This window comes from Scyliorhinus torazame, unplaced genomic scaffold (assembly GCF_047496885.1).
Source record: "Scyliorhinus torazame isolate Kashiwa2021f unplaced genomic scaffold, sScyTor2.1 scaffold_223, whole genome shotgun sequence".
Taxonomy (NCBI): domain Eukaryota; kingdom Metazoa; phylum Chordata; class Chondrichthyes; order Carcharhiniformes; family Scyliorhinidae; genus Scyliorhinus; species Scyliorhinus torazame.
This window is the reverse complement of record NW_027307950.1, coordinates 87,981-107,620: the sequence shown is the minus strand read 5'-3', so window position 1 is coordinate 107,620 and position 19,640 is coordinate 87,981. Positions and strand designations below refer to the sequence as shown.

At 52.3% G+C, this 19,640-nt stretch overlaps 1 protein-coding gene across 4 annotated transcripts in view; it reads right to left on the bottom strand.

Moving 5' to 3' along the window:
- The window catches only part of LOC140405782 (F-box only protein 24-like), a 293,160-nt gene that overhangs the window by 200,466 nt on the left and 73,054 nt on the right, over positions 1 to 19,640 (bottom strand). For 3 of the 4 annotated variants that reach the window (XM_072494211.1, XM_072494212.1, XM_072494213.1), the window contains exon 5: positions 19,458 to 19,616. The exons of the other annotated variant lie outside the window; for it this stretch is intronic. In XM_072494211.1, the coding sequence (XP_072350312.1) occupies positions 19,458 to 19,616 (159 nt within the window). The remainder of the gene's footprint in view (positions 1 to 19,457; positions 19,617 to 19,640) is intronic. 4 annotated transcript variants of the gene reach the window in all.

Genomic DNA, 19,640 nt, shown 5'->3' with positions numbered 1-19,640 from the left:
TACCTGTGATATGGAGGAAGAGGCCTACACCAGGCCTGTGATATAGAGGTAGAGGCCCACACCAGGCTGGTACCTGTGATATAGAGGTAGAGGCCCACAACAGGCTGTTACCTGTGGTACAGAGGTTGAGGCCCACACCAGGCCGTTACCTGTGATATAGAGGTAGAGGCCCACACCACGCCGTTACCTGTGATATAGAGGAAGAGGCCCACACCAGGCCTGTGATACAGAGGTACAGGTCTACACCAGGCCTGTGATATAGAGGTAGAGGCCCACACCATAACTGTGATATATTGGTAGAGGCCCACACCAGGATGTTACCTGTGATATAGAGGTAGAGGTGCATAACAGGCTGTTACCTGTGGTTTCGAGGTAGAGGCCCACACCAGGCCGTTACCTGTGGTATAGAGGTAGAGCCCCACACCAGGCCTGTGATATAGAGGTAGAGGCCCACACCAGGCTTGTGATATAGAGGTAGAGGTCCACACCAGGCCTGTGATATAGAGGTAGAGGCCCACACCAGAGTGTTACCGGTGGTATCGAGGTAGAGCCCCACACCAGGCCTGTGATATAGAGGTAGAGGCCCTCACTAGGCCTGTGATACAGAGGTGGAGGCCCACACCAGGCTGTTACCTCTGGTATAGAGGTAGAGGCCCACACCAGGCCTGTGATATCGAGGTAGAGGCCCACACCAGGCCTGTGATATAGAGGTAGAGGCCCACACCAGGCCTGTGATATCGAGGTAGAGGCCCACACCAGGCTGTTACCTGTGGTATAGAGGTAGAGGCCCACACCCGGCCTGCGATATAGAGGTAGCGGCCCACACCAGGCTATTCCTAGTGATATAGAGGTAGAGGCCAACACCAGGCCTGTGATATAGAGGTAGAGGCGCACACCAGGCCTGTGATATAGAGGTAGAGGCCCACACCAGGCCTGTGATATCGAGGTAGAGGCCCACACCAGGCTGTTACCTGTGGTATAGAGGTAGAGGCACACACCAGGCTGTTACCTGTGATATAGAGGTAGAGGCCCACACCAGGCCTGTGATTTAGAGGGAGAGGCCCACACCAGGCTGTTACATGTGGTATAGAGGTGGAGGCCCACACCAGGCCTGTGATATCGAGGTAGAGGCCCACACCAGGCTGTTACCTGTGATATAGAGGGAGAGGCCCACACAGGCTGTTACCTGTGGTATAGAGGTAGAGGCCCACACCAGGCCGTTACCTGTGGTATAGAGGTAGAGGCCCACACCAGGCCTGTGATATAGAAGTAGAGGCCCACACCAGGCCATTAGCTGTGGTATAGAGGTAGAGGCCCACACCAGGCCTGTGATATAGAGGTAGAGGCCCACACCAGGCTATTACTAGTGATATAGAGGTAGAGGCCCACACCATGCCTGTGATATAGAGGGAGAGGCCCACACCAGGCCGTTACCTGTGATATCGAGGTAGAGGCCCACACCAGGCCGTTACCTGTGATATAGAGGTAGAGGCCCACACCAGGCCGTTATCTGTGATACAGAGGTAGAGGCCCATGTTTTACCTCTGATGGAGAGGTAGAGGCCCAGAGCAGGCTGTTACTTGTAATATAGAAATAGAGGACCACACCATACCTGTGATATACAGGTAAAGGCCCACACCAGGCCTGTGATATCGAGGTAGAGGCCTACACTAGGCTGTTACCAGTGGTCTAAATGTAGAGGCCCACGCCAGGCTGTTACCTGTGATATAGTGGTAGAGGCCCACACCAGAGTGTTACCTGTGGTATAGAGGTAGAGGCCTACACCAGGCCTGTGATATAGAGGTAGAGGCCCGCACCAGGCCTGTGATATAGAGGTGGAGGCCCACACCAGGCCGTTATCTGTGATATAGAGGTAGAGGCCCACACCAGGCTGTTACCTCTGGTATAGAGGTAGAGGCCCACACCCGCCTGTTACCTGTGATATAGAGGTAGAGGCCCACACCAGAATGTTACTTGTGGCAGAGAGGTAGATGCCCACATCAGGCCGTTACCTGTGATATAGAGGTAGAGGCCCACACCAGGCCTGTGATATAGAGGTGGAGGCCCACACCAGGCTGTTACCTGTGATAGAGAGGTAGAGGCCCACACTATGCCCTTATCTGTGATAGAGATGAAGAGGCCTACACCAGGCTGTTACCTGTGGTATAGAGGCAGAGGCCCACACTATGCCCTTACCTGTGATATACAGGAAGAGGCCTACACCAGGCCTCTGATGTAGAGGTAGAGGCCCACACCAGGCCATTAGCTGTGATATAGAGGCAGAGGCCCACACCAGGCTATTACTAGTGATATAGAGGTAGAGGCCCACACCAGGCCTCTGATGTAGAGGTAGAGGCCCACACCAGGCTGGTACCTGTGATAGAGAGGTAGAGGCCCACACCAGTCCGTTACCTGTGATACAGAGGTAGAGGCCCATGCCATACGTCTGATAGAGAGGTAGAGGCCCAGAGCAGGCTGTTACTTGTGATATAGAGATAGAGGCCCACACCAATGCTGTGATATACAGGTAAAGGCCCACACCAGGCCTGTGATATTGAGGTAGAGGCCTACACTAGGCTGTTACCTGTGGTCCAAATGTAGAGGCCCACACCAGGCTGTTATCTGTGATATAGAGGTAGAGGCCTACACCAGGCTGTTACCTGTGATATACAGGTCGAGGCCTACACCAGACTGTTACCTGCGTTATAGAGGTAGAGGCCCTCGCCAGGCATGTGATATAGAGGTGGAGGCCCACACCAGGCGGTTACCTGTGATATAGAGGTAGAGGCCTACACCAGGCCGTTACCTGTGATATAGAGGTAGAGGCCCACACCAGGCTGTTACCTGTGGCATAGAGGTAGAGGTTCACACAAGGCTGTTACCTATGGTATAGAGGTAGAGGCCTACACCAGGCTGTTACCTCTGGTATAGAGGTAGAGGCTCACACAAGGCTGTTACCTATGGTATAGAGGTAGAGGCCTACACCAGGCTGTTACCTCTGGTATAGAGGTAGAGGCTCACACAAGGCTGTTACCTATGGTATAGAGGTAGAGGCCTACACCAGCCCAATACCTGTGGTATAGAGGTAGAGGCCCGCACCAGGCCTGTGAGAAAGAGGTAGAGGCCCACACTAGGCTGTTACCTGTGATATAGAGGTAGAGGCCTACACCAGGCTGTTACCTGTGATATAGAGGTAGAGGCCTACACCAGGCTGTTACCTGCGTTGTAGAGTTAGAGGCCCACAACAGGCTGTTACCTGTGATATAGAGGTAGAGGCCCAGACCAGGCTGTTACCTGTGATATAGAGGTAGAGGCCTACACCAGGCTGTTGCCTGTGATATAGAGGTAGAGGCACACACCATGCAGTTACCTGTGATATAGAGGGAGAGGCCCACACCAGGCTTTTACCTGTGGTATAGAGGTAGACGCCTACACCAGGCTGCTACCTCTGGTATAGAGGTAGAGGCCCACACCAGGCTGTTACCTGTGCTATAGAGGTAGAGGCCTACACCAGCCCAATACCTGTGGTATAGAGGTAGTGGCCCACACCAGGCCTGTGAGAAAGAGGTAGAGGCCCACACCAGAATGTTACTTGTGGCAGAGAGGTAGAGGCCCACACCAGGCTGTTACCTGTGATAGAGATGAAGAGGCCTACACCAGGCTGTTACCTGTGGTATAGAGGCAGAGGTCCACACGATGCCCTTACCTGTGATACAGAGGTAGAGGCCTCCACCAGGCCTCTGATGTAGAGGTAGAGGCCCACACCAGGCCGTTATCTGTGATATAGAGGTAGAGGCCCACACCAGGCTGTTACCTCTGGTATAGAGGTAGAGGCCCACACCCGCCTGTTACCTGTGGTATAGAGGTAGAGGCCTACACCAGCACAATACCTGTGGTATAGAGGTAGAGGCCCACACCAGGCCTGTGATATAGAGGTAGAGGCCCACACCAGAATGTTACTTGTGGCAGAGAGGTAGATGCCCACACCAGGCCGTTACCTGTGATATAGAGGTAGAGGCCCACACCAGGCCTGTGATATAGAGGTGGAGGCCCACACCAGGCTGTTACCCGTGATAGAGAGGTAGAGGCCCACACTATGCCCTTATCTGTGATAGAGATGAAGAGGCCTACACCAGGCTGTTACCTGTGGTATAGAGGCAGAGGCCCACACTATGCCCTTACCTGTGATATACAGGAAGAGGCCTACACCAGGCCTCTGATGTAGAGGTAGAGGCCCACACCAGGCCATTAGCTGTGATATAGAGGCAGAGGCCCACACCAGGCTATTACTAGTGATATAGAGGTAGAGGCCCACACCGGGCCTCTGATGTAGAGGTAGAGGCCCACACCAGGCTGGTACCTGTGATAGAGAGGTAGAGGCCCACACCAGTCCGTTACCTGTGGTATTGAGCTAGAGGCCCACACCAGGCCATTACCTGTGATATAGAGGTAGAGGCCCACACCAGGCCATTACCTGTGATACAGAGGTAGAGGCCCATGCCATACGTCTGATAGAGAGGTAGAGGCCCAGAGCAGGCTGTTACTTGTGATATAGAGATAGAGGCCCACACCAATGCTGTGATATACAGGTAAAGGCCCACACCAGGCCTGTGATATTGAGGTAGAGGCCTACACTAGGCTGTTACCTGTGGTCCAAATGTAGAGGCCCACACCAGGCTGTTATCTGTGATATAGAGGTAGAGGCCTACACCAGGCTGTTACCTGTGATATACAGGTCGAGGCCTACACCAGACTGGTACCTGCGTTATAGAGGTAGAGGCCCTCGCCAGGCATGTGATATAGAGGTGGAGGCCCACACCAGGCCGTTACCTGTGATATAGAGGTAGAGGCCTACACCAGGCCGTTACCTGTGATATAGAGGTAGAGGCCCACACCAGGCTGTTACCTGTGGCATAGAGGTAGAGGCCTACACCAGGCTGTTACCTGTGGCATAGAGGTAGAGGCCTACACCAGGCTGTTACCTCTGGTATAGAGGTAGAGGCTCACACAAGGCTGTTATCTATGGTATAGAGGTAGAGGCCTACACCAGCCCAATACCTGTGGTGTAGAGGTAGAGGCCCGCACCAGGCCTGTGAGAAAGAGGTAGAGGCCCACACCAGGCTGTTACCTGTGATATAGAGGTAGAGGCCTACACCAGGCTGTTACCTGTGATATAGAGGTAGAGGCGTACACCAGGCTGTTACCTGCGTTATAGAGTTAGAGGCCCACAACAGGCTGTTACCTGTGATATAGAGGTAGAGGCCCAGACCAGGCTGTTACCTGTGATATAGAGGTAGAGGCCTACACCAGGCTGTTGCCTGTGATATAGAGGTAGAGGCACACACCATGCTGTTACCTGTGATATAGAGGGAGAGGCCCACACCAGGCTTTTACCTGTGGTATAGATGTAGACGCCTACACCAGGCTGCTACCTCTGGTATAGAGGTAGAGGCCCACACCAGGCTGTTACCTGTGCTATAGAGGTAGAGGCCTACACCAGCCCAATACCTGTGGTATAGAGGTAGTGGCCCACACCAGGCCTGTGAGAAAGAGGTAGAGGCCCACACCAGAATGTTACTTGTGGCAGAGAGGTAGAGGCCCACACCAGGCTGTTACCTGTGATAGAGATGAAGAGGCCTACACCAGGCTGTTACCTGTGGTATAGAGGCAGAGGCCCACACTATGCCCTTACCTGTGATATAGAGGTAGAGGCCTCCACCAGGCCTCTGATGTAGAGGTAGAGGCCCACACCAGGCTGGTACCTGTGATAGAGAGGTAGAGGCCGACACCAGGCTATTACCTGTGAGATTGAGGTAGAGGCCCACACCAGGCTATTAACTGTGAAAAAGAGGTGGAGGCCCTCACCAGGCCTGTGATATAGAGGTAGAGGCCCACACCAGGCTTGTGATATAGAGGTAGAGGCCCACACCAGGCAGTTACCTGTGGTATCGAGGTAGAGGCACACACCAGGCCTCTGATATAGAGGTAGAGGCCCACACTAGGCTTGTGATATAGAGGTAGAGGCCCACACCAGGCTGTTAACTGTGATAGAGAGGTGGAGGCCCACACCAGGCCATTACCTGTGATATAGAGGTAGAGCCGCACACCAGGCCTGTGATATAGGAGAGGCCTACACCAGGCTGTTAACTGTGATAGAGAGGTAGAGGCCCACACCAGGCCATTACCTGTGGTATCGAGGTAGAGGCCCACACCAGGCCGTTACCTGTGATATAGAGGTAGAGGCCCACACCAGGCTGTTACCTGTGATATAGAGGTAGAGGCCCACACCAGGCTGTTACCTGTGATATAGAGGTAGAGGCCCACACCAGGCTGTTACCTGTGGTAGAGAGGTAGAGGCCCACACCAGGCCCTTACCTGTGATATAGAGGTAGAGGCCTCCACCAGGCCTCTGATGTAGAGGTAGAGGCCCACACCAGGCTGGTACCTGTGATAGAGAGGTAGAGGCCGACACCAGGCTGTTACCTGTGAGATTGAGGTAGAGGCCCACACCAGGCTATTAACTGTGAAAAAGAGGTGGAGGCCCTCACCAGGCCTGTGATATAGAGGTAGAGGCCCACACCAGGCTTGTGATATAGAGGTAGAGGCCCACACCAGGCAGTTACCTGTGGTATCGAGGTAGAGGCACACACCAGGCCTCTGATATAGAGGTGGAGGCCCACACCAGGCCATTACCTGTGATATAGAGGTAGAGGCGCACACCAGGCCTGTGATATAGAAGGAGAGGCCTACACCAGACTGTTAACTGTGATAGAGAGGTAGCGGCCCACACCAGGCCGTTACCTGTGGTATCGAGGTAGAGGCCCACACCAGGCCGTTACCTGTGATATAGAGGTAGAGACCCACACTAGGCCTGTGATATAGAGGTAGAGGTCCGCACTAGGCCTGTGATATAGAGGTAGAGGCCCACACCCGGCCTGTGATATAGAGGTAGAGGCCCACACCAGGCTGTTAACTGTGATAGAGAGATGGAGGCCCACACCAGGCCATTACCTGTGATATAGAGGTAGAGGCGCACACCAGGCCTGTGATATCGAGGTAGAGGCCGACACCAGGCTGTTACCTGTGATATAGAGGTAGAGGCCCACACCAGGCTGTTACCTGTGGTATAGAGGTAGAGGCCCATACCAGGCTGTTACCTACATGATAGAGGTAGAGGCCCACACTAGGCTGTTACTAGTGATAGAGAGGTAGAGGCCCACACCTGGCCTGTGATGTAGAGGTAGAGGCCCACACCATACCTGTGATAGAGAGGTAGAGGCCCACACCAGGCCGTTACCTGTGATATAGAGGTAGAGGCCCACACTAGGCTGTTACTCGTGATATAGAGGTAGAGGCCCACACCAGGATGTTACCTGTGGTATAGAGGTAGAGGTCCACACCAGGCTGTTACCTGTGATATAGAGGTAGAGGCCCACACCAGGCTGTTACCTGTGATATAGAGGTAGAGGCCCACACCAGGCCATTAGCTGTGATATAGAGGTAGAGGCCCACACCAGGCCTGTGATATAGAGGTAGAGGCCTACAACATACCTGTGATAGAGAGGTAGAGACCCACACCAGGTTGTTACTTGTGATACAGAGGTAGAGGCCCACGACATGCCTGTGGTATAGAGGTAGAGGCCCACACCAGGCTGTTACCTGTGATATAGAGGTAGAGGCCCACACCAGGCCATTAGCTGTGATATAGAGGTAGAGGCCCACACCAGGCCTGTGATATACAGGTAGAGACCCACACCAGGCTGTTACCTGTGATAGAGAGGTAGAGCCCCACACTATGCCCTTACCTGTGATATAAAAAAAAGGGGGGGCCACTGTCGTACTGAACAGAACGGACTACTGCAAAGAAGTATACCGACAACTGAACAACCAAGAACACTACAGACAGTTACCCGCAGATCCGACCAAGAAACACATCCGCCAACTTAACAGACTGATTAAGACCTTGGATCCAGATCTTCAGAGCACCCTACGTGCTCTCATCCCACGTACTCCCCGCATTGGAGATCTCTACTGCCTCCCGAAAATACATAAGGCCAACACACCAGGCCGTCCTATCGTTTCAGGCAATGGGACCCTGTGTGAGAACCTCTCTGGCTACATCGAGGGCATCTTGAAACCCATCGTACAAGGTACACCCAGCTTCTGTCGCGACACGACGGACTTCCTACAGAAACTCAGCACCCATGGACCAGTTGAACCAGGAACATTCCTCGTCACAATGGACGTCTCGGCACTCTACACCAGCATCCCCCATGACGACGGCATTGCTGCAACAGCCTCAGTACTCAACACTGACAACTGCCAATCTCCAGACGCAATTCTGCAACTCATCCGCTTCATTCTGGATCACAACGTCTTCACCTTCGACAACAAGTTCTTCATCCAGACGCACGGAACAGCCATGGGGACCAAATTCGCACCCCAATACGCCAACATCTTCATGCACAAGTTTGAACAGGACCTACTCACCGCACAGGACCTTCAACCGACGTTATACACCAGATACATTGATGACATTTTTTTCCTTTGGACCCACGGCGAAGAATCACTGAAACGACTACACGATGACATTAATAAGTTCCATCCAACCATCAGACTCACCGTGGACTACTCTCCAAAATCAGTTGCATTCTTGGACACACTCGTCTCCATCAAGGACGGTCACCTCAGCACTTCGTTTTACCGCAAACCCACGGATAACCTCATGATGCTCCACTTCTCCAGCTTCCACCCTAAACACATTAAAGAAGCCATCCCCTATGGACAAGCGCTCCGTATACACAGGATCTGCTCAGACGAGGAGGAGCGTAACAGACATCTACAGACGTTGAAAGATGCCCTCGTACGAACGGGATATGGCACTCGACTCATCGATCGACAGTTCCAAAGCGCCACAGCAAAAAACCGCACCGACCTCCTCAGAAGACAAACATGGGACACAACCGACAGAATACCCTTCGTCGTCCAGTACTTCCCCGGAGCGGAGAAACTACGTCATCTTCTTCACAGCCTTCAACACGTCATTGATGACGATGAACATCTTGCCAAGGTCATCCCCACACCCCCACTACTTGCCTTCAAACAACCGCGCAACCTCAAACGAACCATTGTTTGCAGCCAACTACCCAGCCTTCAGAACAGTGACCACGACACCACACAACCCTGTCATGGCAATCTCTGCAAGACGTGCCAGATCATCGACATGGATACCACCATTACACGTGAGAACACCACCCACCAGGTACGCGGTACATACTCGTGCGACTCGGCCAACGTTGTCTACCTCATACGCTGCAGGAAAGGATGTCCCGATGCGTGGTACATTGGCGAGACCATGCAGACACTACGACAACGAATGAACGGACATCGCGCAACAATCGCCAGGCAGGAATGTTCCCTTCCAGTCGGGCAACACTTCAGCAGTCAAGGGCATTCAGCCTCTGATCTCCGGGTAAGCGTTCTCTAAGGCGGCCTTCAGGACCCGCGACAACGCAGAATCGCCGAGCAGAAACTTATAGCCAAGTTCCGCACACATGAGTGCGGCCTCAACCGGGACCTGGGATTCATGTTGCATTACATTCATCCCCCACCATCTGGCCTGCGAAATCCTACCAACTGTCCTGGCTTGACACAATTCATAGAACATAGAACAATACAGCGCAGTACAGGCCCTTCGGCCCACGATGTTGCACCAAAACAAAAACCATCTAACCTACACTATGCCATTATCATCCATATGTTTATCCAATAAACTTTTAAATGCCCTCAATGTTGGCGAGTTCACTACTGTAGCAGGTAGGGCATTCCACGGCCTCACTACTCTTTGCGTAAAGAACCTACCTCTGACCTCTGTCCTATATCTATTACCCCTCAGTTTAAAGTTATGTCCCCTCGTGCCAGCCATATCCATCCGCGGGAGAAGGCTCTCACTGTCCACCCTATCCAACCCCCTGATCATTTTGTATGCCTCTATTAAGTCTCCTCTTAACCTTCTTCTCTCCAACGAAAACAACCTCAAGTCCATCAGCCTTTCCTCATAAGATTTTCCCTCCATACCAGGCAACATCCTGGTAAATCTCCTCTGCACCCGCTCCAAAGCCTCCACGTCCTTCCTATAATGCGGTGACCAGAACTGTACGCAATACTCCAAATGCGGCCGTACCAGAGTTCCGTACAGCTGCAACATGACCTCCCGACTCCGGAACTCAATCCCTCTACCAATAAAGGCCAACACTCCATAGGCCTTCTTCACAACCCTATCAACCTGGGTGGCAACTTTCAGGGATCTATGTACATGGACACCTAGATCCCTCTGCTCATCCACACTTTCAAGAACTTTACCATTAGCCAAATATTCCGCATTCCTGTTATTCCTTCCAAAGTGAATCACCTCACACTTCTCTACATTAAACTCCATTTGCCACCTCTCAGCCCAGCTCTGCAGCTTATCTATATCCCTCTGTAACCTGCTACATCCTTCCACACTATCGACAACACCATCGACTTTAGTATCGTCTGCAAATTTACTCACCCACCCTTCTGCGCCTTCCTCTAGGTCATTGATAAAAATGACAAACAGCAACGGCCCCAGAACAGATCCTTGTGGTACTCCACTTGTGACTGTACTCCATTCTGAACATTTCCCATCAACCACCACCCTCTGTCTTCTTTCAGCTAGCCAATTTCTGATCCACATCTCTAAATCACCCTCAATCCCCAGCCTCCGTATTTTTTGCAATAGCCTACCGTGGGGAACCTTATCAAACGCTTTGCTGAAATCCATATACACCACATCAACTGCTCTACCCTCGTCTACCTGTTCAGTCACCTTCTAAAAGAACTCAATAAGGTTTGTGAGGCATGACCTACCCTTCACAAAGCCATGCTGACTATCCCTGATCATATTATTCCTATCTAGATGATTATAAATCTTGTCTCTTATAATCCCCTCCAAGACTTTACCCACTACAGACGTGAGGCTCACCGGTCTATAGTTGCCGGGGTTGTCTCTGCTCCCCTTTTTGAACAAAGGGACCACATTTGCTGTCCTCCAGTCCTCTGGCACTATTCCTGTAGCCAATGATGACATAAAAATCAAAGCCAAAGGTCCAGCAATCTCTTCCCTGGCCTCCCAGAGAATCCTAGGATAAATCCCATCAGGTCCCGGGGACTTATCTATTTTCAGCCTGTCCAGAATTGCCAACACCTCTTCCCTACGTACCTCAATGCCATCTATTCTATTAGCCTGGGGCTCAGCATTCTCCTCCACAACATTATCTTTTTCCTGAGTGAATACTGACGAAAAATATTCATTTAGTATCTCGCCTATCTCTTCAGACTCCACACACAATTTCCCATCCCTGTCCTTAACTGGTCCTACTCTTTCCCTAGTCATTCGCTTATTCCTGACATACCTATAGAAAGCTTTTGGGTTTTCCTTGATCCTTCCTGCCAAATACTTCTCATGTCCCCTCCTTGCTCGTCTTAGCTCTCTCTTTAGATCCTTCCTCGCTACCTTGTAACTATCCATCGCCCCAACTGAAACTTCACTCCTCATCTTCACATAGGCCTCCTTCTTCCTCTTAACAAGAGATTCCACTTCCTTGGTAAACCACGGTTCCCTCGCTCGACGCCTTCCTCCCTGTCTGACCGGTGCATACTTATCAAGAACACGCAGTAGCTGATCCTTGAACAAGCCCCACTTATCCAGTGTGCCCAACACTTGCAGCCTACTTCTCCACCTTATCCCCCCCAAGTCACGTCTAATGGCATCATAATTGCCCTTCCCCCAGCTATAACTCTTGCCCTGCGGTGTATACTTATCCCTTTCCATCATTAACGTAAAATTCACCGAATTGTGGTCACTGTCCCCAAAGTGCTCTCCTACCTCCAAATCCAACACCTGGCCTGGTTCATTACCCAAAACCAAATCCAACGTGGCCTCGCCTCTTGTTGGCCTGTCAACATATTGTTTCAGGAAACCCTCCTGCACACACTGTACAAAAAACGACCCATCTATTGTACTCGAACTATATCTTTTCCAGTCAATATTTGGAAAGTTAAAGTCTCCCATAATAACTACCCTGTTACTTTCGCTCATATCCAGAATCATCTTCGCCATCCTTTCCTCTACATCCCGAGAACTATTAGGAGGCCTATAAAAAACTCCCAACAGGGTGACCTCTCCTTTCCTGTTTCTAACTTCAGCCCATACTACCTCGGAAGAAGAGTCCCCATCTAGCATCCTCTCCGCCACCGTAATACTGCTCTTGACTAGCAGCGCCACACCTCCCCCTCTTTTGCCTCCTTCTCTGAGCTTACTAAAACACCTAAACCCCGGAACCTGCAACATCCATTCCTGTCCCTGCTCTATCCATGTCTCCGAAATGGCCACAACATCGAAGTCCCAGGTACCAACCCATGCTGCCAGTTCCCCTACCTTGTTTCGTATACTCCTGGCATTGAAGTAGACACACTTCAAACCACCTACCTGAACACTGGCCCCCTCCTGCGACGTCAAATCTGTGCTCCTGACCTCTATACTCTCATTCTCCCTTACCCTAAAACTACAATCCAGGTTCCCATGCCCCTGCTGCATTAGTTTAAACCCCCCCAAAGAGCACTAACAAATCTCCCCCCCAGGATATTTGTGCCCCTCAGGTTCAGATGTAGACCATCCTGTCTGTAGAGGTCCCACCTTCCCCAGAAAGAGCCCCAGTTATCCAGAAATCTGAATCCCTCCCGCCTGCACCATCCCTGTAGCCACGTGTTTAAATGCTCTCTCTCCCTATTCCTCATCTCACTATCACGTGGCACGGGCAACAACCCAGAGATAACAACTCTGTTTGTTCTAGTTCTGAGCTTCCATCCTAGCTCCCTGAAAGCCTGCCTGACATCCTTGTCCCCTTTCCTACCTATGTCGTTAGTGCCAATGTGGACCATGACTTGGGGCTGCTCCCCCTCCCCCCTAAGGACCCGGAAAACACGATCCGAGACATCACGTACCCTTGCACCTGGGAGGCAACATACCAAACGTGAGTCTCTCACGCTCCCACAAAATCTCCTATCTGTGCCCCTGACTATAGAGTCCCCAATTACTAATGCTCTGCTCCTCTCCCCCCTTCCCTTCTGAGCAACAGGGACAGACTCCGTGCCAGAGGCCCGTACCCCATGGCTTACCCCTGGTAAGTCCCCCCCCCCACAAGTATCCAAAGCGGTATACTTGTTTCTCAGGGGTACGACCGCAGGGGATCCCTGCACTGACTGCTTTTTCCCAGTCCCTCTTACAGTTACCCACCTATCTCCAATCTTTGTAACTAATTCCCTGAAGCTGCTATCTATGACCCCTTCTGCCTCCCGAATGATCCGAAGTTCTTCCAACTCCAGCTCCAGTTCCCTAACTCGGTCTTGGAGGAGCTGGAGATGGCAGCACTTCCTGCAGGTAAAATCAGCAGGGACACTAACGGCATCCCTCACCTCAAACATCCTGCAGGAGGAACATTGCACTCCCTTCCCTGCCATTCCTCTAACTTTCTACCAAGATCTGTCTAACAACTAAATTAAATTTTTTATAAAAAATAATAATAACAATAATAAAATATGGTACTTACCTCAGACCAAAGGGTTTTATTATTAGGTTAGAGGAGGAGGGCGGGTGGGAGACGCTACACGTGTCGTGTCTCGGGTTTCCTCTCCACCAGAATTTATTGGTGAGGGTCTTCCCAGACGTCCGCGGGTCGACTTCCTGTTCCCGCCTAAAACACTAATTTAAAAAAAAGAAAAATTCTCAGCTCCTGCTGAAATTGACTAACCAGCCAGCTCCACTCCCGCCGAACTCGACTGGCCTGCCCCTGCAAAGACAAGTGCTTTTAAAGGACAGACTTATCTCCCAGCAGCCACTTCCGCACTGCTCCCGCTGAAACTGACTCACCAGCTGATTCTCCCGCCGAACTCGACTGGCCAGCCCCTGCAAAGACAAGTGTTTTTAAAGGACAGACTTATCTCCCAGCAGCCACTTCCGCACTGCTCCCGCTGAAACTGACTCACCAGCTGTTCTCCCGCCGAAATCGACTGGCCTGCCCCTGCAAAGACAAGTGCTTTTAAAGGACAGACTTACCTCCCAGCAGCCACTTCCGCACTGCTCCCGCTGAAACTGACTCACCAGCTGTTCTCACGCCGAAATCGACTGGCCTGCCCCTGCAAAGACAAGTGCTTTTAAAGGACAGACTTACCTCCCAGCAGCCACTTCCGCACTGCTCCCGCTGAAACTGACTCACCAGCTGTTCTCACGCCGAAATCGACTGGCCTGCCCCTGCAAAGACAAGTGCTTTTAAAGGTTGACTTACCTCCCAGCAACCTCCTTCCGCAATGCTCCCGCTGAAACTGACTCACCAGCTGTTCTCCCGCCGAAATCGCCAAATTCACACCTCTTTAACCTGGGGTTACCCCATCTCTGGATCTGTAAAGATTTAATCACCTGCTAATACTCGCATTCCTAGCATTGTTTGGCATCTTTGAATTTGTCTATATATGTGTTTCTGGAACAGACCTCTTCATTCACCTGAGGAAGGAGCAGTGCTCCGAAAGCTAGTGACATCAAAACAAACCTGTTGGACTTTAACCTGGTGTTGTAAGACTTCGTACTGTGATACAGAGGTAGAGGCCTACACTAGGCTGTTACCTGTGATATACAGGTAGGAGCCCACACCAGGCCGTTACCTGTGATACAGAGGTAGAGGCCTACACTAGGCTGTTACCTGTGATATATTGGTAGAGGCCTACACTAGGCTGTTACCTGTGATATCGAGGTAGAGGCCCACACCAGGCCTTTACCTGTGATATAGAGGTGGAGGCCCTCACCAGGCCTGTGATATAGAGGTAGAGGCCCACACCAGGCTGTTACCTGTGATATAGAGGTAGAGGCCCACACCAGACTGTTACCTGTGGTTTCGAGGTAGAGGCCCACACAAGGCCGTTATCTGTGATATAGAGGTGGAGGCCCTCACCAGGCCTGTGATATAGAGGTCGAGGCCCACACCAGGCCTGTGATATAGAGGTAGAGGCCCACACCAGGCCATTACCTGTGATATAGAGGTAGAGGCCCACAACAGGCCATTACCTGTGATATAGAGGTAGAGGCCCACACCAGGCCTGTGATATAGAGGTCGAGGCCCACACCAGGCCTGTCATATAGAGGTAGAGGCCCACACCAGGCCATTACCTGTGATATAGAGGTAGAGGCCCACACCAGGCCATTACCTGTGATATAGAGGTAGAGGCCCACACCAGGCCTGTGATATAGAGGTAGAGGCCCACACCAGGCCTGTGAGATAGAGGTAGAGGCCTACACCAGTCTGTTACCTGTGATAGAGAGGTAGAGGCCCGCACCAGGCCTGTGATATAGAGGTAGAGGCCTACACCAGGCTGTTACCTGTGATAGTGAGGTAGAGGCCCGCACCAGGCCTGTGATATACAGGTAGAGGCCACACCAGGCTGTTACCTGTGATATAGAGGTAGAGGCCCACACCAGGCTGTTACCTGTGATGTAGAGGTAGAGGCCCACACAAGGCCGTTATCTGTGATATAGAGGTGGAGGCCCTCACCAGGCCTGTGATATAGAGGTCGAGGCCCATACCAGGCCTGTGATATAGAGGTAGAGGCCCACACCAGGCCATTACCTGTGATATAGAGGTAGAAGCCCACACCAGGCCATTACCTGTGATATAGAGGTAGAGGCCTACACCAGGCTGTTACCTGTGATAGAAAGGTAGAGGCCCGCACCAGGCCTGTGATATAGAGGTAGAGGCCCACACCAGGCTGTTCCCTGTGAGATAGAGGTAGAGGCCCACACCAGGCCTGTGATATAGAGGTAGAGGCCCACACCAGGCCTGTGATATAGAGGTAGAGGCCTACACCAGGCTGTTACCTGTGATAGAGAGGTAGAGGCCCGCACCAGGCCTGTGATATAGAGGTAGAGGCCTACACCAGGCTGTTACCTGTGATAGAGAGGTAGAGGCCCGCACCAGGCCTGTGATATACAGGTAGAGGCCACACCAGGCTGTTACCTGTGATATAGAGGTAGAGGCCCACACCAGGCCTGTGATATAGAGGTAGAGGCCCACACCAGGCTGTTACCTGTGATATAGAGGTAGAGGCCTACACCAGGCTGTTACCTGTGATAGAGAGGTAGAGGCCCACACCAGGCCGTTACCTGTGGTATCGAGGTAGAGGCCCACACCATGCCGTTACCTGTGATATAGAGGTAGAGGCACACACCAGGCTGTTACCTGTCATGTAGAGGTAGAGGCCCACAACAGGCTGTTACCTGTGATATAGAGGTAGAGGCCCACACCAGGCCGTTACCTGTGGTATCAAGGTAGAGGCCCACACCAGGCTGTTACCTGTGGTATAGAGGTAGAGGCCCACACCAGGCCTGTGATATAGAGGTAGAGGCCCACACCAGGCCTGTGATATAGAGGTAGAGGCCCACACCAGGCCGTTACCTGTGGTATCGAGGTAGAGGCCCACACCAGGCCGTTACCTGTGATATAGAGGTAGAGGCCCACACCAGGCTGTTACCTGTGGTATAGAGGTAGAGGCCCACACCAGGCCTGTGATATAGAGGTAGAGACCCACACGAGGCCTGTGAGATAGAGGTAGAGGCCTACACCAGGCCGTTACCTGTGGTATTGAGGTAGAGGCACACACCAGGCTGTTACCTGTCATGCAGAGGTAGAGGCCCACACCAGGCTGTTACCTGTGATATAGAGGTAGAGGCCTACACCAGGCTGTTACCTGTGATAGAGAGGTAGAGGCCCACACCAGGCCGTTACCTGTGATATAGAGGTAGAGGCCCACACCAGGCCTGTGATATAGAGGTAGAGACCCACACGATGCCTGTGAGATAGAGGTAGAGGCCCACACCAGGCCGTTACCTGTGATATAGAGGTAGAGGCCCACACCAGGCTGTTACCTGTGGTATAGAGGTAGAGGCATACACCAGGCCTGTGATATAGAGGTAGAGGCCCACACCAGGCTGTTACCTGTGATGTAGAGGTAGAGGCCCACACAAGGCCGTTATCTGTGATATAGAGGTGGAAGCCCTCACCAGGCCTGTGATATAGAGGTCGAGGCCCACACCAGGCCTGTGATATAGAGGTAGAGGCCCACACCAGGCCATTACCTGTGATATAGAGGTAGAGGCCCACACCAGGCCATTACCTGTGATATAGAGGTAGAGGCCTACACCAGGCCATTACCTGTGATATAGATGTAGAGGCCTACACCAGGCTGTTACCTGTGATAGAGAGGTAGAGGCCCGCACCAGGCCTGTGATATAGAGGTAGAGGCCTACACCAGGCTGTTACCTGTGATAGAGAGGTAGAGGCCCGCACCAGGCCTGTGATATACAGGTGGAGGCCACACCAGGCTGTTACCTGTGATATAGAGGTAGAGGCCCACACCAGGCTGTTACCTGTGATGTAGAGGTAGAGGCCCACACAAGGCCGTTATCTGTGATATACAGGTGGAGGCCCTCACCAGGCCTGTGATATAGAGGTCGAGGCCCACACCAGGCCTGTGATATAGAGGTAGAGGCCCACACCAGGCCATTGCTTGTGATATAGAGGTAGAGGCCCACACCAGGCCATTACCTGTGATATAGAGGTAGAGGCCCACACCAGGCTGTTCCCTGTGAGATAGAGGTAGAGGCCCACACCAGGCCTGTGATATAGAGGTAGAGGCCCACACCAGGCCTGTGATATAGAGGTAGAGGCCTACACCAGGCTGTTACCTGTGATAGAGAGGTAGAGGCCCGCACCAGGCCTGTGATATAGAGGTAGAGGCCTACACCAGGCTGTTACCTGTGATAGAGAGGTAGAGGCCCGCACCAGGCTTGTGATATACAGGTAGAGGCCACACCAGGCTGTTACCTGTGATATAGAGGTAGAGGCCCACACCAGGCCTGTGATATAGAGGTAGAGGCCCACACCAGGCTGTTACCTGTGATAGAGAGGTAGAGGCCCACACCAGGCCGTTACCTGTGGTATCGAGGTAGAGGCCCACACCAGGCCGTTACCTGTGATATAGAGGTAGAGGCACACACCAGGCTGTTACCTGTCATGTAGAGGTAGAGGCCCACAACAGGCTGTTACCTGTGATATAGAGGTAGAGGCCCACACCAGGCCGTTACCTGTGGTATCAAGGTAGAGGCCCACACCAGGCTGTTACCTGTGGTATAGAGGTAGAGGCCCACACCAGGCCTGTGATATAGAGGTAGAGGCCCACACCAGGCCTGTGATAGAGAGGTAGAGGCCCACACCAGGCCGTTACCTGTGGTATTAAGGTAGAGGCACACACCATGCTGTTACCTGTCATGTAGAGGTAGAGGCCCACACCAGGCTGTTACCTGTGATATAGAGGTAGAGGCCTACACCAGGCTGTTACCTGTGATAGAGAGGTAGAGGCCCACACCAGGCCGTTACCTGTGATATAGAGGTAGAGGCCCACACCAGGCCTGTGATATAGAGGTAGAGACCCACACGAGGCCTGTGAGATAGAGGTAGAGGCCCACACCAGGCCGTTACCTGTGGTATTGAGGTAGAGGCACACACCAGGCTGTTACCTGTCATGTAGAGGTAGGGGCCCACACCAGACTGTTACCTGTGATATAGAGGTAGAGGCCCACACCAGGCCTGTGATATAGAGGTAGAGGCCTACACCAGGCTGTTACCTGTGATAGAGAGGTAGAGGCCCACACCAGGCCGTTACCTGTGATATAGAGGTAGAGGCCCACACCAGGCCTGTGATATAGAGGTAGAGGCCCACACCAGCCCTGTGATATAGAGGAAGAGGCCTACACCAGGCCTTTACCTGTGGTATTGAGGTAGAGGCACACACCAGGCTGTTACCTGTCATGTAGAGGTAGAGGCCCACACCAGGCTGTTACTTGTGATATAGAGGTAGAGGCCCACGCCATACCTGTGATATAGAGGCAGAGGCCCACTCCAGGCCTGTGATATACAGGTAGAGACCCACACCAGGCTGTTACCTGTGATAGAGAGTTAGAGGCCCACACTATGCTCTTACGTGTGATATAGAGGTAGAGGCCCACACCAGGCCTGTGATATAGAGGTAGAGGCCTACACCAGGCTGTTACCTCTGGTATAGAGGTAGAGGCCCACACCAGGCCTGTGATATAGAGGTAGAGGCCCACACCAGGCCTGTGATATAGAGGTAGAGGCCTACACCAGGCTGTTACCTCTGGTATAGAGGTAGAGGCCCACACTATGCTCTTAAGTGTGATATAGAGGTAGAGGCCCACACCAGGCCTGTGATATAGAGGTAGAGGCCCACGCCAGGCCTGTGATATAGAGGTAGAGGCCCACACCAGGCCATTACCTGTGATAGAGAGATCGAGGCCCACACTATGCCCTTACCTGTGATATAGAGAGCACTGCTCTGGTTGGAGTGGACCTCCGAGATGGTGATGTGAGGGAGACATTTGGTGATTTTCCGCGTGGACAGTTGGACAGTGTAGGACCTGGGCTGATCCAATTGGGTCTCATTAATCGTTAAGCTGTAAATCTTCCCATCGTCTGCAATAAAGAAGCAAATAGGAA